Source organism: Thunnus albacares, chromosome 19, assembly GCF_914725855.1.
Source record: "Thunnus albacares chromosome 19, fThuAlb1.1, whole genome shotgun sequence".
Classification (NCBI taxonomy): Eukaryota; Metazoa; Chordata; class Actinopteri; order Scombriformes; family Scombridae; genus Thunnus; species Thunnus albacares.
The window spans coordinates 3,976,860-3,999,388 of record NC_058124.1 but is presented as its reverse complement, the minus strand read 5'-3'; the positions used below and the strand labels follow the sequence as shown (position 1 = coordinate 3,999,388).

The window sequence follows — 22,529 nt, the reverse complement described above, 5'->3', positions numbered from 1 at the left end:
GAGGATGCCTCATGTCAAGGTAGATTTTTATTCAGATTAACTTGAGTCCACATTGCAGCATGCTATCCTAAGGACCGGAGCTTATTCATAGCTCTAGGTTCTCCAAGTGCATGCCAGATAATGGGGTGGTCTTTGACTGTTGTGGCCCCTTCTGCCATAAGCAGCCACTCAACTGTCCTACAGTCCTGTTAGTACAGCAGTCAAAAGTAATTGATATGCAACAAATGTGTTTAGTGAATCTAATAGAATTTATTTCTTCTAGGTATAAATCTGCCCAGGTTCTTCAGGCTGACCTTGGGGCTGCATGGGTTCTCCATATTCCTGGTCTGACGGTATGTAAACACAATTATCACAAATGGCTTTATAAAACTGATCCATGATGATCACTTACTATAATGAGGACTGTTGGATGAAGCTTGCGGATATGGGACTGAGATCAGCCTTACACTTAATGTGTTCTGAGAATGCTCTTGAATTGCACTTAATGGGTTTTTTGTTTTTCCAGGTCCAGTGGTGTGTTGGCGTCAAAGACTGGGTGAACTGCTGCATGTGGTCTACAGTAAAGTGGCTGTGCATATGCCAACATCAGAGTTCTTCACTTAACTCTAAAGCATAAGCATGTTGTGATGTGGGAGTAACAAGTTTCTCAATCTTTCCAGTCAGTAACTGCAGATGCAGTCATTGTCAAATGTATAGTGTTTCACTGTCATTGAATGTAATAAACTGACAAAACAACTTATTGGAATCCCTCGTTTTATTCCATCTTACACTTTTTCAAGGAAAATTAAACATGTTTTTTGCATAAGCTGAAAGTTTTAACTCCATGTAACAGTAATTACAATAAGGCCACATAGTACAGCTGTCAATGTGTACAAAGTTTTTGATAGTGGTACTAGCATATCACAGAGGCAGTCAAATACCAATTCCTGAGCCTCAGTATGAAGATTCAGACTACATGTAAAGGCAACAATTCTCCAAGTTCATCCAGGACTGGAACTCCAAAAACAGCTTGTTATAGTCAGTACTGTATCACAGAAATTTGCCTTGATCAGTGGTCCAACATCATTTCAACTCCAGTTTTGTCTGCAACATAAGGGAGAGGGGAAAGTGGTACTAACTTATTTTGCAAAGGACACTTTAAAGTGATCATTAAGTGAAACAATTGTGTAAAACTTTGTACCTCTGAAGTCATTCACTAGAGATGGAAGGCAACTTTAATTCTATCTCAGAGTCTGGGGTACTGCTGCCACTCCGATCGCTGTATGTGTCCCTGTGTAAAGACAATATCACATCCATCATCTGTTCTGTTTTCAAATAAGGTTGAAGTGAGTGTGATAATAAATAAACAGACAGTATACAATGATCTGATGCTGCCTGCTTACCGTGGAGACAGACGGCAGCCCTTTTGTAAGTAACTATGGAGCTTCCCGGCAGCAGCCAGCAGTAAACCAAGATAGGGGGGTGATGGCTTGATGGGGCGAGAGGTGAACTCAGGGTGGTACTGCACTCCAACAAAATATGGATGATCTGAGAACAGAATTCAATTTTAAAAATGAGTACCAAACAGGTTCTCGTGAAATTGTTGACCTTGAAGACCTTGTGAAGAAAAACATGATCAAAATGCATAAAAAGCATTACAGTGGTGTATTTCCCTTACCGTCCAGCTCTATGACCTCCATTCTTTCCCCTTCGACATCTTGACCTACGAAGCGGAAGCCCTTCTCTTCAAAGTGACTCTTCAGCTCAGGATTGACCTGGACACAGATGACATACAAAATCAAACGAGAAATCCCGCTTCGTGGTTGTATACTTCCACCAATAGGTCAGGTTTTAGTTTACATCTGTGTCTGTCCACACTCATATTTGTAGCTGAGACTTTGAAGGATTTTAATAAAAAGTATTAAGTGTATTTTCCTTGTATGTGTTCACATGTCTGGCCAGTAAAGCTGATTCTGATAGACAACAAAGTTGTAGCCATGACAGCAGACGATGCTTCAGATATGATGTTGCTACAAAGAAGCTACAGATTCTAAAACATGGAGGCTTCACACACATCTTCAACCCTGCAGCACAGAAGATCTAAACAATCACCACAGTTTCAAGGTGGGAACCAAGATTAGTGAACAAATATGAAATATGGTCACAATCTCCCCTTCTGTTCCTGAGTTATGACGTTACAGTGAAGGTGACCTTTGACTTTTTGGATATAAAATGTCATCACTTCATCATTTTATCCTATTAGACATTTGTGTGAAACTTTGTCATAATTAGTGTATGAATTCTTGAGTTATGGCCAAAAATGTGTTTTGTGAGGTCACAGTGACCTTGACCTTTGACCACCAAGTTCTAATCAGTTCATGCTTCAGTCCAATTGGATGTTTGTGCCAAATTTGAAGAAATTCCCTCAAGGCGTTCCTAAAGATATCGTGTTCAGGAGAATGGGATGTATAGACAGACTACTTGAGAACATTATGCCTCTGGCCACAGCTGTCGCCGGCACAGAGGCATAAAGAATTACTTCCACTCTGCAGTTGTGGTTTATGCTGCTGATAAAGTGAGAGGTTAACGTACCTCAAAGCGATGTCTGTGTCTTTCATCCACATACTCTGCATCTCCATAAAGCCTGCCTGGAATACAGAACAGCTGTGAGCACAGGAAGGAAGGACGCAACACATCAACGGCCGGTTGAAAGGGAATTTGTTTTGGAAGTTCTTACGCAGTACACTGTTGTCAGTCTTGAAAATGGTCCGTCTCTTCCCTAGCCTCATAGTCCCACCCATCTGCCCGGGGTTGTGTTCTGGCATATCGATCACCTGCGAAGGTTAAATGACACAATTTGAATTGAATACACTTTGTGGTTCATGTAACCAAATCATTCCTGTATTTTAGCAAGCTTACCACAGGATGCTTTGACTCTGGGTGGAATTCAGTTGAGTTGGCATCTGAGTGCAAAAAAAGGCAAAAGACATGCCATCGGTTATGTTAGCATGTAATCAAAAACTGCTGCTACCCACCTTTTGGAAGGCAAACAGGTATACTACACCAATATGAGTGTCTTGATTTATTTCTCAAGGGAAGGTGGGGTGATTTTAGCATTACCTTCCCGAGTGAATGAGTTTAATCCAGTTCAGAGCGTGAATGCGTGTAATTTCTCACTCCCACTCCAGTAATAATTACTGCTGCAATTAACTACTGTTGAGCAAACATGCTTGCCCTCCTGTAATTTAAATTCAGAGCGATGTCCTTATAGCTTTTACCTTCTACCACATTTTATCAACTTAGTGTGAAATTTGTGTGAAAATGAAGTCAGAAATGTTTTTTACTAATCTAATAGATGGAAACATGCAAACACCAACGTATAGGCCCATTTGGGAACCAATACGACAACAGAAAAAAACACAACTATTAAGAGATCAAGACCCCATAAAAGCTCTTCCAATAGGCTGTTGTAATGTGAGCTACAGGTAGGTATTACTATCCTCTTCTGTTTTTAGACTATATGTGTACACTTTGGCAAACTGGTGCCATTAAAAGTATGCTGAATTAGTTATAAGCAGTTCCTGTTTACAATGTACCCATGGATGTACTGTCTTTTTCTATGACCTCTCAGCAGTTTTATGGAGGTTTATTAGCGATGGACATCAGGGGTAATGATGTCCTCTGGAAGTGTGAGTCACACTGAATGATATCGATATGTGTTTCTGTCTGTGTGTTAAGATTTGACTGAGTTATGACTTTGGTGTCCTCAGATGGTTTCAATTCAGATTCAGAGACAAACTAATTTAATTAATGAGGTTGACGAAATGTTAACTCAAGGTCTACTTGTTAGTTTTTTTCTGCATCTCACAGCATTGATCAGAAACGCTAGCAAATAGACCTAGAGTCAAGATACTGTCTATAATTCCCAAGGTCAAGAATGAACTTTTCTGCTCAATTTCTTTTCCTTTCGGGGGATTGTTATAAAGAGACTATCAAAATTTAAGAATATTAAGAATGTTCAGCAGCTGTAATTCAACAAAATATCAGTATAAGTCTAATTACTACACGGGAGAATTAATATTACCTCTCCAGCCGAGCGTGTTCCTGGCAAATTCACATACGGCTAACTGCATTCCAAGACACACACCTGCAGAAACATGACAACCAATCAACTGATGCTGCCATTCATATTAATATACAAGAACAGTTAAGTGACAATGTTAAATACAGTGTGATAATGATTATCACGACACTACTTCTGTACCTAGAAAAGGTTTTTTCTGTTTCCTCGCCCAGTTGATGGCGTGAATCTTTCCTTCGGTTCCTCGGACGCCGAAACCTCCTGGTACCAGGATGCCGCTGAGGACAGAGGAAACGCATGTTGATCAAAATGCTCCTTTAATATCCAGACTATGTTAAGCTGTTCTCTGTAGCCCTGTAGAACTCACTCAGCACTGCAGAGCTTCTGCCAGGCCTCGTGATATTTCACCGGTTCCTCCTGCAGAGTGCTTGGCTCCAAATCTGCTGAGTCTATATACTGAAGAGCAGAGAGAAAACGTTTAGACGGCAGGTATTACAACACAGACATGAGGTTTGTTATATTGGTTCCATCACACAAACACCAAAGCTAATTTTTCTGAACTGATACAGGAGAACTAATTATGTGTTTAATTGGGCCCATTGACCCAATACTGGCCCAGTGTGAAACAAGGCCTCAATCAAATGCATTAGTCTTGGTACACTGGACTGCTGAGTAACTGTGGTGAAACAGTGTATTGATTGGCTCCCTAACAGCTTATTTAAAACAGATGAACAGACAAAAAAAGAAAACATTTTTTGGCTCATGTAGCTGAAGCTCCTTCATGCAGTAGCTACTGTATCGTTTGCCATCCTGGTTATTATAGCCCTCTCTAATGGTCAGTTATTATCTAGTAACACATTTATTCCTGCCATTTACTAAATGCATGATGGGATAAGTTCTAGTTCACATGGGCTTTAGTAAATGAACTAGTGGAATTCATATTTTAATGGTAAAGCAATGAGTAAAAGGGTTTGTGTCAATTCCTAACTGACACAATTGGGTGTGGTGATGTGTAGGCTGCTGTTCATGTAACTTACTGTGCTGCGTAGGGTGGAGACAGAGCATGGAGCAACCACTAGATGGCAGCTAAATGGCTCTTTAAATTATTTATCAATCAATAAAAATCACTACATTATTTATAATATTTAGCTCGACACAGCAGAGACTCCATACAAAAGGATCAGAGTGGTACACGTTTAGAAATAACATGTTTCTTCCTGTCACTCCCCAGGCTGAATATAAGTGCTTGGCTGCTGCATCAACAGTAAAAGTGTCAGTATGCTTCAAACTAAGCGCTGAACCCCATCTGAACCCTTTCTGAACGGTGGAATTGAGAGAGGGCTGTGTGTAACTTTCCAACACAAGCAATCAGACAGTCATGCACGATTTGCTTTGTTTGGTGTGTCACAGTGAGAAAGTAGGTAGGATCTGAACTTCTCCCTCAAGCTCTTTTTTTTTTTTATTCTTCACACGAGTGATTTTGGCACTTTTTGTGTGTACACACAACTGCAACACCATAAATGCGTAAGAGGAGAGACAGTTTGAAAGTGTCGAGACCGTCTGCCCTATAGACTCACTGAGTCTAGTTTACGTTATTTATTTCTAATTGACATCGTAGGTGTATGTGATGTGCTGTTGTGTGTGGCTTTGTATTTTGTATGGTGTGTTCTGTGTGGGGTTTTTTTTTGTTTAGGTTTTTTTGTTTGTTTGGGATGCTACGGATGCAAATTAGCTTCGAGCTAACTCCAGTGCAGTGCGCCTTTAATGTTTAAAACTGCACACTGTCCCAATCAATAAATCAAATCAAAAATATCATCATGATCGCTCATATTTGACTAGTCAACAAAATTAAGACATTAATAAAGAATGAGCTCATGGGTGCTGTGTGGGTTAACAACACTGTATACATACCTTAACCTCCAATTTGTGACTAATAGCCAGGGCCGAATGCTCCAGTGCCTTGATGACAGAAGCATAGGAGTCTGAGAACTTGGTGTATTTCCCCACCAGTGCTATAGAGCAGTGTTCTAGCAGTCTGTCAGACCTGTGGAGACAGCGTGTATGTTAGTGCACTATTTGAAACCTTCTCCGGAGTACAATCTCTCCATCCCTATTTGACTCAGTGTTGACTGACGCACCTGTCAGACATCTCCTTCCATTTAGTCAGCATCTTCCTGGGTCTGGTCTCTATGGGCATATTCAGTCTCTTGCTCAGGTAGCCCACCACGCCCTGATCCTCCAGCAGTAACGGCACTCTGTAGATGGACGACACGTCGTGGACGCAGATGACCTGGAACAAGACAGGTGAATGAGTTTAGAACTGCTGAGAGAGTCACAGCTCTGTTTCCGTGGCTCGTGTGTCAGTGATGTACCTGTTCGGGTTCTACGTGGCAGAACATTGAGATCTTTTCTTTGACAGAGTTCTCCAGAGCGGTGGAACAGCGACACATGATCTGTCGGCAAAGATGAGATGGAACCGGGTCATTGAAGCAGCAGTACAGTGATTTCACACAGCAAAACATAAAGAAAAGATAATTATGGATATGATGAGCTGTGGCAGTGGTGTGTTAGTAGTTAAAATATCGCAATTACACTGATTTCAGGCAGTGAGAGGTGAATATGACGTCCTGTTTAGTGCTCATTCTGTCAGCTATGTGTAGATTTAGTCCTGAGAGTTTTAGTCATATTTAGTCAACTTGTAGTTTCATCTTAATTTTTTACACATTTAAGCAAAAATATATTGAGATTTATTGAAAGTTTTTGATGTTTAATTTTCATTTTAGTAAACCTTTTTTTGTTAACATTATTTAGAAACATAGTGGCAGTTTTTGTTTCATTAACTCTCATGTCTTCACATCTTTGTAATGAATGTAATGGAATCATCATTGACGATTATATTTTGTCAGTTTTTCTTAACAAAATTCATGCTAGTACTGTTGCACAGTGAGTATGGTTTTCTTTTTTTTTGTTGCAAGAACGTGTTTTGCTTTTCCACTGAGCTGTTGCACAGTATTTTGGGCCTGTCAGTGTTCATTTAAGAAAGGCACACTAACTCTGACTATGATGTCAAAACTCGTTCACTCAGTGATATGTTTTGTTATTTTCACATGAAGACATGTTCACCCATTGTTAACAACAGTGTCATTCTTCAAACTTTTGTGGATAAACAGAATGAGCACCACAGAGTTTAACCATTTACATTCTGAAGTCTCATTTTGTAAGAAATAAATAAAAGCTCCTATGTGTAGGATTTGAATATTGATGATGACTCACCAGATCAGGGGACAGACCCAGTCCTCTGAGCTCTCTGACGCTGTTCTGTGTAGGTTTGGTCTTCTGCTCTCCTGTTGCACTGGGCTGGATGGAGATAACACATACATTAAACTGACTGAACTACTGTCTGTACATCTGCAACATCTAACATGTGACAAAAGGAGACAAAAACAGATGCTTAGATCTAAATACAAGAAACAAACTGTGAATGTGTCTTGTTCCCCTGAATCTTAAAATCACAGTCAGGGTGTATGGTATTATTGTCACAAAACTTGACTGCTGAAATGATCTAATCAATTCAAATTTGAAGGGAAGTCAAGCAGCACAGCTCTAATGTGATTATCAATCTTTAAACAATTACATTACTTTTTGTTCCTGACAATTCAAAACACAGTTTGCTGCAAAAACTCTTATTTATGAAGTTATTTCCTAGAGCTAGACTGATCATTCAGCCAGGCAGACATATCTGCTGATACTAGCTTACTGCAGACATATTAGCATCAGCATATATGTCAGCTGTTGAATAACAAGAAATTACACTATATATCATCTTCTTCCTTTTTCTTAATGAGGTATTTCTTTTATCACCTCTTTATAACCGTCATAAATTCACTTTGGATTTGATTAATTCAATGTTGGCAGGCTACTAGAACAAACTAACTCTACTCTCTAAACGTAAAATAGAAGTGTAAAAAAATCTAGTGCTAATTAACCAAAACCACCTACTAGTTTACCAAGACTTCCTGTAGACACACCAAGCACACAAAGCAAGAGATAATGTTTTTATATTTTCTGGCACTGACAGCTGAGGGAACCTCTGGAAGCTTTTGTCCATAACAGAACAAGTTGTTGCTACAATAAGATTTTTCTTCTAATTGCTTGTGTCTTGTGCACTGTGTCTTGTGATTTTTTCTGAGTGCAATGTGCAACAAATGCACATTGTTACAGTAGTAATCCTCCAGTGGGTATATAAGTGTGTGTATTTGCAGTCAATCAGAACGGGAGCGAACATGTTGCAACAAATATTTCCTCAAATAAAAACCTGGGAGGCCTGAAGGCATCGCTCTCTTACCTGTGGTATCAAGCTGACGTGAATGTTGCAGAAGTTCTCTCTCTTCACCTTAAACTGGAACTGCCTGAAGGCCTCGATGAAAGGCATGCTCTCTATGTCTCCGACGGTGCCTCCTAACTGCAAGCATGTCGCAAATATTATCAGTGACGTTCAAAGCAGCTTTTGTCTCAGCAGAGAATCCAGGACGATACAGAATCAAATCTGAACCATTCTTGGAAAATCTCAGGCTCACCTCTATGACACAAACTTGAGGTTCCACGAAATCGTCATCAACAGGTACTCTGGCCTGTTTCACCACCCATTCCTGAATGGCATCTGTGATGTGTGGCACCACTGGAATAAAAAAAAAAAAAAACAGACAAAATTATTCTTGGTTAATGATTATGTCTTTAGCGTGAAACTTTCTTCCAACTTTAAGCAGTTATTGTTTACCCTGCACGGTCTTGCCCAGGTAGTCTCCCCTCCTCTCCTTGTTGATGACTGACTGGTAGATCTTGCCGGTGGTCAGGTTGTTGTCTCTGGTCAGCCGGATGTCGAGGAAGCGCTCGTAGTTCCCCAGATCCAAGTCCACCTCGCCCCCGTCGTCTAGCACGAACACTTCACCTGGATAGAGCAGACAGGACACAATCATGACATGTAACTGTTTCATTATAAATGTGTCAAATCATAACTGATTATTTCCACTCACGTACCATGCTCATATGGGGAAAATGTGCCGGCATCTATGTTGATGTAAGGGTCGATCTTGATGGCAGTCACATGTAAGCCGCATGACTTCAGGATTGTGCCCACACTGCTAGCAATGATACCTTTGCCAATACCGGATATGACTCCTCCAGTTACAAGGATGTACTTCATCATTGTGCTCTGGTGTCTGGAGAAAGATGATGGATTCAAATCAAACAGGAGACCATGCAAAACTGTTCTTTCAGAGGATAAAAGGCATCGTTGTACTGTGCAAACAAACTACACATTCAAAAGTGAATGTGAAGCTGACACATTCTCAACAGAAACTAACAATTACATTTTACCTACGGAGCTTTCATCCACATCTTGTGGTCCTCATCAGTAGTTACAATCTACCCACCCCATACATGACCACACTGAACAGACCAAACTCCATCTGCTAGGCCACATAATGTGGCTGAAAGCCCCGATAATAATCCAGTGGTTGTGCCTTGAGTTAAGGAATTTTTTTGTCAAATAATTTATCATTTACAAATACATTATCTTGTATTGTACATTAAAATATTATCTAAAAAACAAATGCATTATCTTGTTGGGCTATTGTCCTAGATTACATGTTCCTTGGTACAAAAGGTATATTGAATATGGAATATATAAAGAAAATACGCTTGTGAATGAAACATAATACTTAATACATACATACACATACATACATGACAGCAACTAATTAAACTGGGCTATGGCTTAAATTAAGGGCAGAGAATATTTCTGTAAAGACAATTTACATTTGTATTACTACTACTATTTAATTAACCACAACAATGGCTAAACCTCCATGTCCTCCTTGTTCCACAACGTGGACCCCATGAATTGTTAGACCCAATTATACAATGAAGGTTTACCTCCTAAAACCACTGGTCTATTAACCCAATAAAACCTCGAAGGTCACCAGATTTAACAAGTTTTTGCAAAAGTCTGTTGAACGTTTTCCATCCTTCCCGCAACTCATTACAAAGCATGGCACATGTAGCGCGCTTGGTTACACACACAGCACGGCCCGGGCGGATGGGAAATTCTAACTTCGTTTATGCACGGACATCACAAATTAGCACACCGCCAGCCCGGGTTACCGTCGTGATTAAAGTAAACGGGACAAAAGTAACATGGCCAGTACAATTAGCTTCAGGCTAACTATTCGGGAAAATATTGGTGTACGACAGTAATTATCAGACTGTCCCTCTTACCGGCCGCGGTGGAAAACAGACACATGTTACGCTGGCTGAACCAAGTGATACTGCTGTGTTTAAATATAAAGGTGCTAACATGCTCCCCATTTTTAACAAACAGGTCAAGCTAGCGGGCTTAAAGATGGCATTCAAAATAAAAGCCAAGTTAACTACTCACTATATTTAATGTGAAGCAAACGCGTAACAAAACTATCCTTAAGTTGCAGACAGTATTATCTGCTCCTCTTAAAGTTACCAGAGCATTGCTGAAATATAATCAGTTATTGTAATATACTGCTACTTTCCAGCGCATGAATTTTATTTAGACTTTCTTTGCCGGAAGTTATACTTATTCATTGTTTTCTAGCTTGTAGCGAAAATAACTGTCTTTGCTAGCTCGACAACTACCCCCTCTTATAACAGAATTACATTTCAACTCACCAAAATATTCCTTCCTCTCCAAACAAATTCTGAACGACTGAAACGGCTCACAGGGCCCTTTTCTGAGACGAGATTTCTATCCAAACAGCTTTAGCTCCTGTGTTTCTCCTGAGCTATCCATCCACACATTGACTCCGCACGTGTATGTAGCACGACTCAGCTGCAGCAGCACATCATTCACTACACAGTGCTACCCTCAGGACTTCCGCAGTACTGGCAACCTCGTTACTTTTTATGGGTTTAGTATTATTTCCATAGTGATGCCACTAACACCATACATATAAGACAAAACAAAATTATATTGACAAAAACACATAACAATAACAATCGCATCAACCCAGACAACACCTACAGCACCATAGATAATAACAAATAACCTGCCCAGTCAATGCTTTGCGACAAATGCAGATGCAAGACGATAAACCAATACAAAGCTATAATAAATAAATAAATAAATAAATAAAATTAGCTAGTAGCCCCAAAAGAATACAACACCATGCTACAAAAGAAGGGAAGAAAATAACAAAATAAAGAAGAAGTCAATTGCCTCCACAACAAATCCTTATATTTTATATTAATCAATTGAGCTTCTTTCATATATAATTAAGAATCTGATACATATAAAGGAAAATTTGACAGACAGTTGGTCAATCCTGCAGGCAAGGTATTTTCAATCCCCTGTGGTACATAATTTAAGAAAGAAAAAAAAATCAACAGCCTCTCAAGAGGAGGAATCCTAATTATTATTATCCCACATATTAACTGCAGGAGGTTCAGACTCAATCCATTTAAGTCATATACATTTCCTCGCAAGTAACAGAAATTTCCCCAAAAGTTTAAATTCAGTTTTATTTAGGTCTAATGTCCCATTATTAACATGAAGGAGAAGAAGGGATGGAAGAGCCACTTTAAAAAAAAAATTTCTCTGTATTTGGAATTTGGTTGCCATCACCAAACCCTGTTGTGGAAAGATATTTTTCTAGCAGTATTTAACTGAGGTTAAGGTGAACTGTTGTATGTGGTGATCTTAAATTACTGCTGTTTATATGAAACATGAAGCTGCAGAATTTATGCTACTATACATACGGACGAGTGACCAAATGGTGTTCATCCCTCCAGAAGAGTTCCTGAGGCTTGTAGAATCAATGCCAAGGCTGAGAAACACCACTCTACAAAAAGATATTCCCTCATTTGGTGTTTTGATGATGGTGATGGAGAGCGTTGTCTAACACGTCAGTCCAAAATCTCCCATAGGTGTTCAGTAGGGTTGAGATCTGGTGACTGTGAAAGTCATAGCATATGATTCACATCATTTTCATACTCATCAAACCACTCAGTGACTCCTCGTGCTCTGTGAATTGGGACATTGTCATCCTGGAAGAGACTACTCCCATCAGGATAGAAATGATTCATCATAGGATAAAGGTGATCACTCAGAACAACTTTGTACTGATTTGCAGTGACCTTCCCTCTGAGGGAACAAGTGGACCCAAACCATACCAGCAAAATGCCCCCCAAAGCATAACACAACCACCAGATCCCCTCACTGTAGGGGTCAAGCATTCAGACCTGGACCAGTTCTTCCTTGAATTTGTCACCTGTCTGTATATGCACCATATGTCAAAAATAACATTAAAAAATATTAAAGAAAAAAGTTATTTATTTAGTTATTTAAAAGTTATCATATATATTTTTTTGATGATAGTGATTTTATCATCATTTGTTTATACTGATTCCATGCTCTGCACCACCTACATGCAGTGAGTGGTGGAAGTAGTCAGATCTTTTTTTAGAGGTAAAAGCAGCAACACAATGTAAAAATACTCCATTAAAAGGAAAAGCCCTGCATTCAAAACTTAACTTACAACAGTACATAAAAGTCCAGAAGTAATGAAAGTAAAAGCAAAATTATTCATTAGAACAGCCCCTTTCAGAGTGTGATTACTAATGCATTAACATGTAAGCAGTATTTAATGATGCAGTCGAGGGAGATTCATTTTATTTTCTTGAATTACTGTTTGTTGATTACTATCTATGACAATTCATCATATTTCATAAACTGATCATATGTTTTTCATGTAAAGTCTTCATATCTCATAACTACAGCAGTAAAAACGTGTTGGGAAGCAAAAGTACAGTGTTTGCTTCTGAAATGTAGTGGAAAATATTAACTATCTTAAAGTGCATATACTTCAGTAAAGTACAATTACCTCAAAACTGTACTACATTTAAGTTTACATTTAAAACTTTACTTAAATAAAAGTCTAGGAGTGTCAGCAGCAAGTTGTTCGAGTATCAAAAGTCAAGTTACTCATTGGAACGGCTCCTTTCAGAGTGATATATTATTATATATGTAATATGATTGGATTATTATTAAGTGCCTTGAAACTGTTACACTACACTACAATACTTGAATACATGTACTTAAATAAATTCCTCACATCTACTACTTCTTTCCCTGGTCCATTTACTATAATGAGCACTTGAAGGCAGCACACCAGTGATGTTTTCCATCTTTGTAACAGCAGGGGGAGCTCACGTTTCATCATGACTATAGAAGAGAGGAAAAGTAGCATTTTCCTCATGTGTAAATGCTTTTAGCCGGTTGATAAAGAAGAATAAATGTTTGGTTTAGCTTCACACACTGTACCAGGCTTTTATCAGCATCAGACTGTTTTAGCATAGAGCACCTTGCATTGTTCATATCTTATTTCCACATGGCAGAGAATCAAAATGTCACAAGTCTTGCAAAAATGATCTGTGTGAAAATGAATTTGTTCACATCTTTCATTTTCTTAAATCCAGGAGGAATAACTGGCATGCTAGAATAAGCTTAAATGCAAGTGTCAGAGCCACTGTATCCTGACAATAGATGTAACAATGTGTTTAGTGTGAGTCCAGTGATAATGAAAGCTACTGCTCAGAAGCGACATAGAGAGGCTGAATTGGTCCTGCAGCAGAAACACTTTAGTGGTCAGAGGCACAGAGATGTTTTCCTGTGGGGTTACAACACACAGGTTCCTCTTCCTCTCCCTCGCACAAAACAACACTTTCTGCTGCTGTGCTCCATATAATAAATGGCCACAGTCCAAAGTGGTTAGTTACAGTGTACTGTGGAAAGGTCAATGGCCCTGTGATGCGGATCGCAGTGTATTATCCTCATTGTGCTCAGTGAGATATGAAGTCTAAGCAGGGAGCACTGCTGTCTCAATTTTGTCAAACTAGGACTCGCTCAGATTAAACAACAACACGACGTCCACATACTGCTGTTTGGATCATCTGCAAGCGGGTTCATTGAGCTCACTGTGTGGGTGAGCGCAAGCACTGCAAATTAAAATAACAAAATGATGGAGTTAGTGACTGATGGATGACTCACACACAGATAACTGCAGAGCTGACTGATGCTTCTATGTAACACCCCGATCTCTACTTGTGAGTCTTACCAGCCAGCTTAGTTTCTGGAACACAGGGGGGGCTTAATGAGAGTTTTAATTCATTTTTGACCGGAGCTGTGATTGAATTAAACTCCCACAGAAGGGCTGGATCCTCTCCTCACCACAAGCCATTTCCTCCTATTAGAGATTTAACAGAAGCAGCAGGCAGGGAGGCAGGTCAGTCTGAGATGAAACTGACTGTTCTTCCTACATTTTATGGAAACATACTGTATATTCTTACAGACTGTATGTGTCTGCTCTCCTGCTGGTGCAACTTGTGTTCTCAGCTAATATTTTGATGTAGCTGCAATGCTCCCTGTTGCACATTTTTAAAGACACACTTCAATATTTTGAGAAATATGCTACTATTTACTGTCTTATTTACATTGTGTCTCATAGAACAGAGTTGGAGTCAGGAAATAATTTGACCAGCTTAGCATAAAGACTGTGGAGAAAACAGCAGACCGGTTATGTGCTGTGCTCAGCTAACTGATGGCTTGTCATCACAGTGAGGTTGCCAGATTTGGTACTGTCATGCCTATACAGCACCGACTGGAACCCACACTGTAGACAGAGACACTGGTGGATAGATAAACCTTTACTGCTCGTCAATAGTTATAGCATGTAGCAACTATGTAAAAAAAACACATTGTCATTTTTACATTTCTCTTTTTGTATGAGTTAAAGAAACAAGACACAGTGGGTTAATTAGTGTCCTTTAAAGGTGTTGGTAGGCATGTGTTTTCATTTTGGACACAGTCAGGCTAACGGTTACCTTGTTTTCACATCTTTATGCTAAGCTAGGCTAAACACATCCTGACTCCAACTCTGTATCTATTGCACAGATGAGATCTTCCCATCTCATTCCTCTCACAGAAAGTGAATAAGTAAATTTCACATTCCTTAAAAATATTATACCTTACACAGTGTGCCAGAGGGGTTTTGTCTAAACATAGTGTCCTTCCAAGACATCTTAACTCCAATTTCATGCCCTAATTTTAGTTTAAGGATTAATTGCTGTGTGAGTTGAAGAACCCCTTGGGCTTTCACAATTAGGGAACCTCAAAAGTTTCTCAAGGTTTTAGTGATAATAAGCGTAATACACATGTTGTCACATTTACAATGATGGTGATGGTTGCTGTCATTTGGTGGCCATTTACCCACAACGGACATTTCATGTAAATGAATTTCCATTTTGCATTTGTGACTAATATACTAACCAGTTATTCCAACAATTGTTACATGGGTTACTTATTGCTCTCTTTCCTTTGAACCAATTTTCTTGCTCAAAGGAAATAATGCATTGTGCGGGCAGGTATGTGCAGACCATGTAAGACATTTGTTTGTCATGTTTGTTAACTTCTGCTTCAGCTCCCTGTGAAAGGCATGGGTAGTATTAGCATAAATAGCCAGCATGGCTAAACAGGAAAAGAAAATAAACTCACATTGCATGAACAGAAGCCTATAGTGCCCACAGTCATTAAGAAATATGGCAAAAAAGTAGAGATAATATTATAATAGTTAAGGAGTGTGCCTGGTAAAGTATAAAGCTCCTACTGCCCTGTGGTTCCTCACCTTTATTCTTCATGTCAGTAGCTGAGGGAGAGTTGGTTGCTGTTGCAATAAGAGATAGCAGGAGATGGATGGATAGAAAACTAGACACACAGCCATGATATTCAGTTATTGAAAGCTGATACGGACTCCAATACATTTGTACTGTACTGGATAACCTGTACATATTTAATGTCTTTAAATTTGACATTTTTTAAGTCATACAAATCCATATAATCCATCCAAAATAAACGCAGTATCGGTTTCGAAATTAGGCAGCTTTTACAAAGTATTGAAATCACATAAGTGGCTAAGCATCTCAAGGAATGAGAAGATAACACCAATCTTATGCCTTTGTTTCTGGAGTCAGGAAATGATTAGCTTAGCTTAGCATGAAGACCAGAAGCTAGGAGAAACAGTTAGCCTGGTTAATAGACAAAAATACCTACCAACACCTCTAAAGCTCACTAATTAACATTGTATCTCATTTGTTTAACTCATACATAAAAAATTGAACTATTTCTTGGCCAACAACAGCTTCCCCAATTCTTGTCGTCACAGTGAGGTTGTCAGGTTTGGTGCATTTTGCCTGTATAGACCAACTGCAGCTGACCATATCTGGCAACACTTTTTGTCAAAAAATAGTTCCAATAGCTCTGTTCAACAGGAAAAGTCAAGAGCTGTCTCCTCCTACTTCTAGTCATTATGCTAAGCTAGGCTAAATGCATCCTGATTCAAGGTCTGTAATTAACGCAGACGTGACTTCGATATCGATCTTCTCATCAAGCTCTCGGTAAGAAAGTGAAATAGCAAATTTCCCCCAAATTTTAACTGTTCCTTTAAAGCAAAGCAAAGAGTTTTCAATGATGATTTCATTTGTTAAAGTCAAGTTGAAACATGAAAAGTCTAAACAATATCAATTTATACTGGCAATCTTAGATCAGCCCAATCCTGCTGTCTAATCCATCACATTTCATGTGCGTGGTACAAGCCTTATCCCAGTCATCCACCGTGAAAAATGTAGATCTGTCTTACTGAAGCTTTAGTAAAAACATGGGGGTTAAATACCATGCTGAAGCTGTTTAGTGCTGAGGACTGCCTTAACATGCGAGTGTGTGAGCCCACAGCAGAGTAGAGCAGAGCTGTGAAGGGGGATGGGCAGATTACTTACACCATAGTGATGATGTCTCTCTCTCATGTTCATGGTCTCCTTTCCTGCTCTACACCTCTCTTCCTCATTATGGAACAAGAATTTCATGAATTCTAAATTTATTCATTCTTCATTTACACCTGAAAACAGAACAGCTTTAATTAAGATGTAAGGAATTGTGTTTGAAAAGGTGGAAACCAAACTCCTTTGAAAGAACTTAATTTGAAAAGTCTAAATTAACACAGTAATTACAATCTAGGGCTTTTCAGGTGAAAATTAATGATATTTTAAAGAATTGGTATTCCATGGTGTTCATGTCTTTAGGTGGCCTACACCATAAATTTGGCCATAATTAATAGGGAAAACTAATGGATTATAGGGATTTTAATGGAGTATTTGCACAGTTTTTATCCCTTTGTACATTGTACTTGTCCTTAATGAAAGTATAAGTGCAGGCTTCACCCCAAATCTGGAGTTAATTAATGGATAAAATAATGGATTATAATATATTCAGGAGCTTTAATGGCGTTTCTGCATGTTTTAAGAGTTTTTTAAGGGGTGACACATTACTGAACTTTACCAAATAACATGAAATTCATTGTTAAATTTTTCAGCTTAATTGAAAAATTAAGATCATTTAAGGTATAAATTAAAAGCCCTGCACACATTAGCAACACACACGTGTTGTTAGATAATCTGTCTGATTAGACCTCTGATCAGGTTGAGGAGTTATGCTGGAATTACATAAGCTTACTAGACTCTGTGTTCAAATAAAAATGGTGAATCTGTATTTTTTTTAATTTTGTTCTTTGTCCCGTCTTAACAATTGCAAAAAGCTAACAGGGGAGCCTGTGAGATGGCAAACAGTCTGTAAACTCCCACACAGTCCTGAGAAGAGGTCTAATCAGGCAAAATAATTAAAATCACCTGTGTGGGTTAATCATGAGGGTGCAGGGCCTTTGGTTATTAATGGGTATAGTAATGGCATTTGAATGTCAAAATTTAAGGAATACAGTTTCATAGTGCCTTTATTAGTGAAGTTTGTCTGTCCACCCTCAAAAGCCACTAATCCACCTACAAGAATTGTATTTTTCTGGGTTTATGCCAGTTAACATCAAATTTGGCATGGATGTATGAGTCTGTCAAATTACTGTCAAAACCGCAACGCTGTGTGCAAATACCATCACTCACTGATTTCATTTGATGATGTCCACTTTGGGCTGAGGAGCTTGAGCGCAGCACTGTGAGGAAACATTGATTACATGACATCATTAACCACATCATTAATGCAACAGCATTTTGAGGGGTGGTGAGGAGGCTTGCAAGCGCAGACCCTGCCTGCCCACACTGTAGTCATCAAAGCTAAATGTTGTTGCTTTTCTTTAGTCACAAACCTCTCATTTTGCTAACTGGAACATGCAGAATTCAAGTCTGTTTGATGTTTTCTGCCAAATTTAATGTCTCATGATGGTCTAACCGCTGTTTCTCAGACTTTTAGACACTAACAAGGAGACATTTAAATTGGCAGTAGTCATGCCAATTTTAAATCTGATATATAATATTTTAATATTAACCAGTACAGTAAAACATCTTGAAACATGTACTGTGGTTGGAGACACTGGACACTTGGAGGCAATGGTTCACTGGTTTTGTTGGGATGCTCTGTATTGGTTGCAACACTAGTGCATCAATCAATCATTAAATAATATATCTGCATTTATGTTTTCTGGTTAGTGGATGACAGTTTAAGAGCAGACCAACAACAACTAGGTCAAACAACATAGAACAAAGTGGTGGACCAACAGACAGACTTATAGTCAGACATTGCTATCTCCAGTTTTAGCCATGCTAAAAGGGGAATTCAAGCCTGCAGGCAGTGATGATTTGATACTCAGTTTTTTGGTGGAGTATTCCTTTAATTTAGAAAATTAATCACAAACATAAGTATTGACAGCTCTCAAGTCGGTCGAACCTTACGCTTCATACTCACTCCCCATCTGTTGATTCTCCAGCATGTGCACGAGCTGTTGAGCTGCCCAGCAAAGATGTAACTGAGCATGTTTATATCACAGAAATATGAACCGACACTATAGAGCGCCACACTGGAACAGTCATCAGGCTTTAAGGCTCACTCCTCCACTGCGACTTTTATCTCATTTAATTATGCTGAGAGGATGACATCGGAGCAGGGCTTTTGTACACGCTGAGATATCGCTCTGTCATATGGGAACATCAGTGGGCAACTGTACCCCCATGCCTCACAGACCGATCTCTCCATCTTCCTCCATTCATTCAGTGGTTAATTACATTACTCGTCTCCCCCCCTGGCCTCAGCAGTGTCAATGGAACAGCTGGGGTTGTTCCTGGAGCACAGATCCTGGGAAACATAAATCAAAACTCCTCCTGCTGCCATTGATTGAGACAGAGGGAAGGGAAGGGCAAACCCTCCTCTTGTCCTCTTCTTTATTCTTTAGGACCACATTCATATTCATATAAATATTAGCTGCTGTAGGGGATATGGGGTTTAAATGTCACACACACTGTCCTTGGTTGGGTTATACACTTGGCCCTGAGAAGTCTGTGTTTGTATCGTTCTTGGTAACATATGTTTTTTCCCCCCATTTGGACTGTCCTGACCATGACCACCCTGCATATCCAGAGCTTGTCGTCCCCTTGTTGTGCAGCTGGTGAGGGGGAGGCTCCAAACACATCAGTTAAACCTGAAAAACCAGTCCTCCAAACCACAGCCGCAGCCACAGAGGACCAACTGAAGGATATATTTAGCAATACAGGATTTTGAAGGTATTATTAGATTTATTTTACCATTAGTTTATATCTTGTGCCAGTATTCAATATTTTCAACTGTGTTTGAACTGAAATATTCCAAAAAAGTGTAGTAAATGCTTAAACCATCTGTATCAGTTTTAAATTGTTTATACCAGCATGGGACACTCTGAAGACTCATGGCAGACTGATTAAGGTGGGTTGACACCTTGTTTAAGGTGTCAACCGGCTGTGGCTCAGGAGGTAGAGCAGGTCGTCCACTAACCGGAAGATCAGCACTTCGATTCCCGGCTCCTCCAGTTTGCATGTCGATGTGTCCTTGAGCAAGATACTTAACCCCTAATTGCTCCTGATGACTGTGAGTGTGAGAATGTGTGTGACCTTGCATGGTAGCCCCTGTACCCATTCAGCGTATGAATGAGTGTGAATGGGTGAATGTGACTAGAAAGGCGCTATACAAGTACAGTCCATTTACCATTTAACGCCCTAAAAATGTATTTTCAGATTCTTATTATTAGCAATGGGGTCTTACATGAACACACAATTTCTTGCCAAGGTTGGAACAGTTTTGGTTATTTCACATAGACTATCTTATGTTTCAGACCACATATGTATCAAATCTCTCTATATAAGGCAAGGAATCTCTGTCTGTCTGTATATATGTGTGTCCTTCACATATCTTGAGAGCCATTCATCCGATCTACTTCATACTTGATGGATGAATTGCTGGGGACCCAAGAAGTGCAGTGTCGAGAGTGAAGTTCTTTGGATTTCCTTCTTTTTCTGCCTGTGGAGTCAAGGAGAGGAAATACGGACAGAGCCACTCTGCGATTGTAACCCACATTGTGGTTGGAGGTGGGATACTCCATAGTTTTGATGACTTGTGTATGAGGTTAGTCCTCATACAGAAAGCTTTTTCTCTTGTAAAATACTAATAATAAATCAGAAACCTAACCTTTATGTTGTTTGTCAAAGTATGTTTTTCAACAGTAAGCATCCAAACAGGTTTATGTTAGAACTGAATAACAGTCTAATCTTTTCCTTTTCCTTATAATAATATTCTATAATACTAAGGGCTTAGCTACCCTGCAATACACACTCTATTTTTTAAATATATATACAGTATATATTTTTGGGTGCATTTTTAAGCCCTTATTACAGCGACAGTAGAGAGTAGACAGGAAACAGTGGGGAAAGAGAGACTAGGAGGTGACATGCAACATGGGTCTGCTGTTGGAATTGAACCATGGACATTGCGGTTATTTGGCATGTGTATTAGCCAGTTGGCTACCAGGGTCTACCATACACTCTATTTTTATGTCTTTGTTACAACGCCCGAGTGGTCAAAGGAGGCAAATGAGGAGAAGCACGACTCCAGGGTGATGTTTCAGCATGAAGCATTTATTTTACATAGCACTGTGAACAACAGATCTGCCCAACACCTTCCAGCATCACCTACACACACAAACTGACTCATAGATATAGAAACGTAGATACCACCTTTTGCGATTTGACGTGCATCTGCATGGTTGCCATACTGTGGCGGTCAACAGTCAAGAGTCAGAGAGAGTAGACCACTTGGAAAAATGCTGCAGGTGTGTGCTGCATTTGACTGTACAAACAGACAAAACATTCAAAAACAGGTATTGCAGGATAACTTTTCACAAGTAAGTTATGTAAGTTAGTGAATGTGAAATATCGCTTTAGGCTATCCTGAAAATGACCTGACATTGTTGTGATGATGTTACTGAATAATTATTAAAGCACTACATGACATCGTTATTTGTATAATTTACTTTCTAGAAAGTTATCAACTGGAATGTGTTTGTGCTCATGAGGTCATGCACGCTAGATCTAGTAAGCCAAATTTATGCTGCTAGCTTAAATGAATGCACTGGTTGTACTATTCAGCTACATGCTAGAAGTAATTTTGAGATGGCCTTGTTTTTGTCAAAGGTTCCCCAAAGCTTCTGGACTAAGGAAAGCTTGGACCATAGCTGTCAGATGGAAGGATTTTGAGCCTAATGACACTACAGTTCTCTCTGTGAATATTGTTTGAACTATCTCTTTTTGGTGTTACACTTGTCTCACAGCCAGCTGTACATAGAGACCAATGTGATTTGTCCAGCTTGGAGGACGGCTCTTTTGGTGAAATTAGGTTGTAGCTCGTTGTCTAGCTTACTACGGTAGGAAAGCAGCGTCATTTGTGTTCTAATGTTTCTGTAATGTGTTGTGTTGTGGTATTTGCAGCACGTTTTCTAAATGCTGCACGTGTTGAAGATGTTTTCTTAATTTGCTTGTGTTTTGTCTATTTGCATGTGTTTTCTTAAGTTGCAGCACATTTGCCCTTGTCGGCCACCGTATAAGCGTGTACGATATGTATGATAGAACTGAAAGCTTGACGGGCGTAGCAACAGTAACTTAGGAGGGCAGGGGTCAGTTAATACAATGTTCAAAATATTTGCCCAAATCAGGTTTGTCATCAGACAGTTTTCCCACCCACAGGAAGTGTTGTATGTAATCTGAAGAGTGAAATGTGAAGTGTCTCATTAACATCTAATTATACATCCTGAAAAAGCTTTTTCCTTTCTCTTCCATTTTGGGATATTAAGGTTAACATTTTCAAACTTTTGCAGTCAATGCCATTTGGAGCCATCAAGATAAAAAAAAAACTGACAGATTGTAACTGAGAACTGTAAAAACCAAGGACAATATCATATTAAAATATAGTTAAGCGCCAATCCAACTAAATCTGTTACTACCTTAAGAACAAACACTGGAAAATATTTGTGGCTGTTAAATTGTGTGTTGTCTTGCTCCACAAAACCTATTCAACCTTGACTTGTGTTGC

The 22,529-nt window shown here is 39.3% G+C and overlaps 1 protein-coding gene and 2 non-coding genes across 6 annotated transcripts; 2 read left to right on the top strand and 1 right to left on the bottom strand.

The window, feature by feature from the left end:
- The first annotated feature begins 55 nt into the window (after positions 1-55).
- On the top strand, positions 56-185 carry LOC122970581. Its single transcript, XR_006399261.1, has one exon. It is a non-coding gene; the product is annotated as a small nucleolar RNA SNORA44 (small nucleolar RNA).
- A 183-nt stretch (positions 186-368) lies between these two features.
- Positions 369-442, top strand: LOC122970588. Its single transcript, XR_006399268.1, has one exon. It is a non-coding gene; the product is annotated as a small nucleolar RNA SNORD99 (small nucleolar RNA).
- A 738-nt stretch (positions 443-1,180) lies between these two features.
- ctps1a (CTP synthase 1a) lies at positions 1,181-11,098 on the bottom strand. 4 transcript variants are annotated; one of them, XM_044335695.1, is made up of 18 exons: positions 10,760-11,098; positions 9,098-9,279; positions 8,838-9,008; positions 8,638-8,738; positions 8,406-8,522; positions 7,334-7,417; positions 6,433-6,513; positions 6,199-6,350; positions 5,972-6,104; positions 4,428-4,516; positions 4,244-4,338; positions 4,064-4,126; positions 2,899-2,942; positions 2,717-2,813; positions 2,572-2,627; positions 1,658-1,754; positions 1,383-1,527; positions 1,181-1,270 (listed from the first exon to the last, which is right to left on the bottom strand). In XM_044335695.1, the coding sequence occupies exons 2-18, from the start codon at positions 9,264-9,266 to the stop codon at positions 1,189-1,191; spliced, it is 1,776 nt and encodes a 591-aa protein (XP_044191630.1). In that variant the 5' UTR covers positions 9,267-9,279; positions 10,760-11,098; the 3' UTR covers positions 1,181-1,188. The 4 variants fall into 4 exon arrangements, with proteins under 4 accessions (XP_044191630.1, XP_044191631.1, XP_044191633.1 ...); XM_044335696.1 differs by lacking the exon at positions 10,760-11,098 and adding an exon at positions 10,337-10,420; XM_044335698.1 differs by lacking the exon at positions 10,760-11,098 and adding an exon at positions 9,995-10,099.
- Between the last annotated feature and the right edge of the window lie 11,431 nt (positions 11,099-22,529).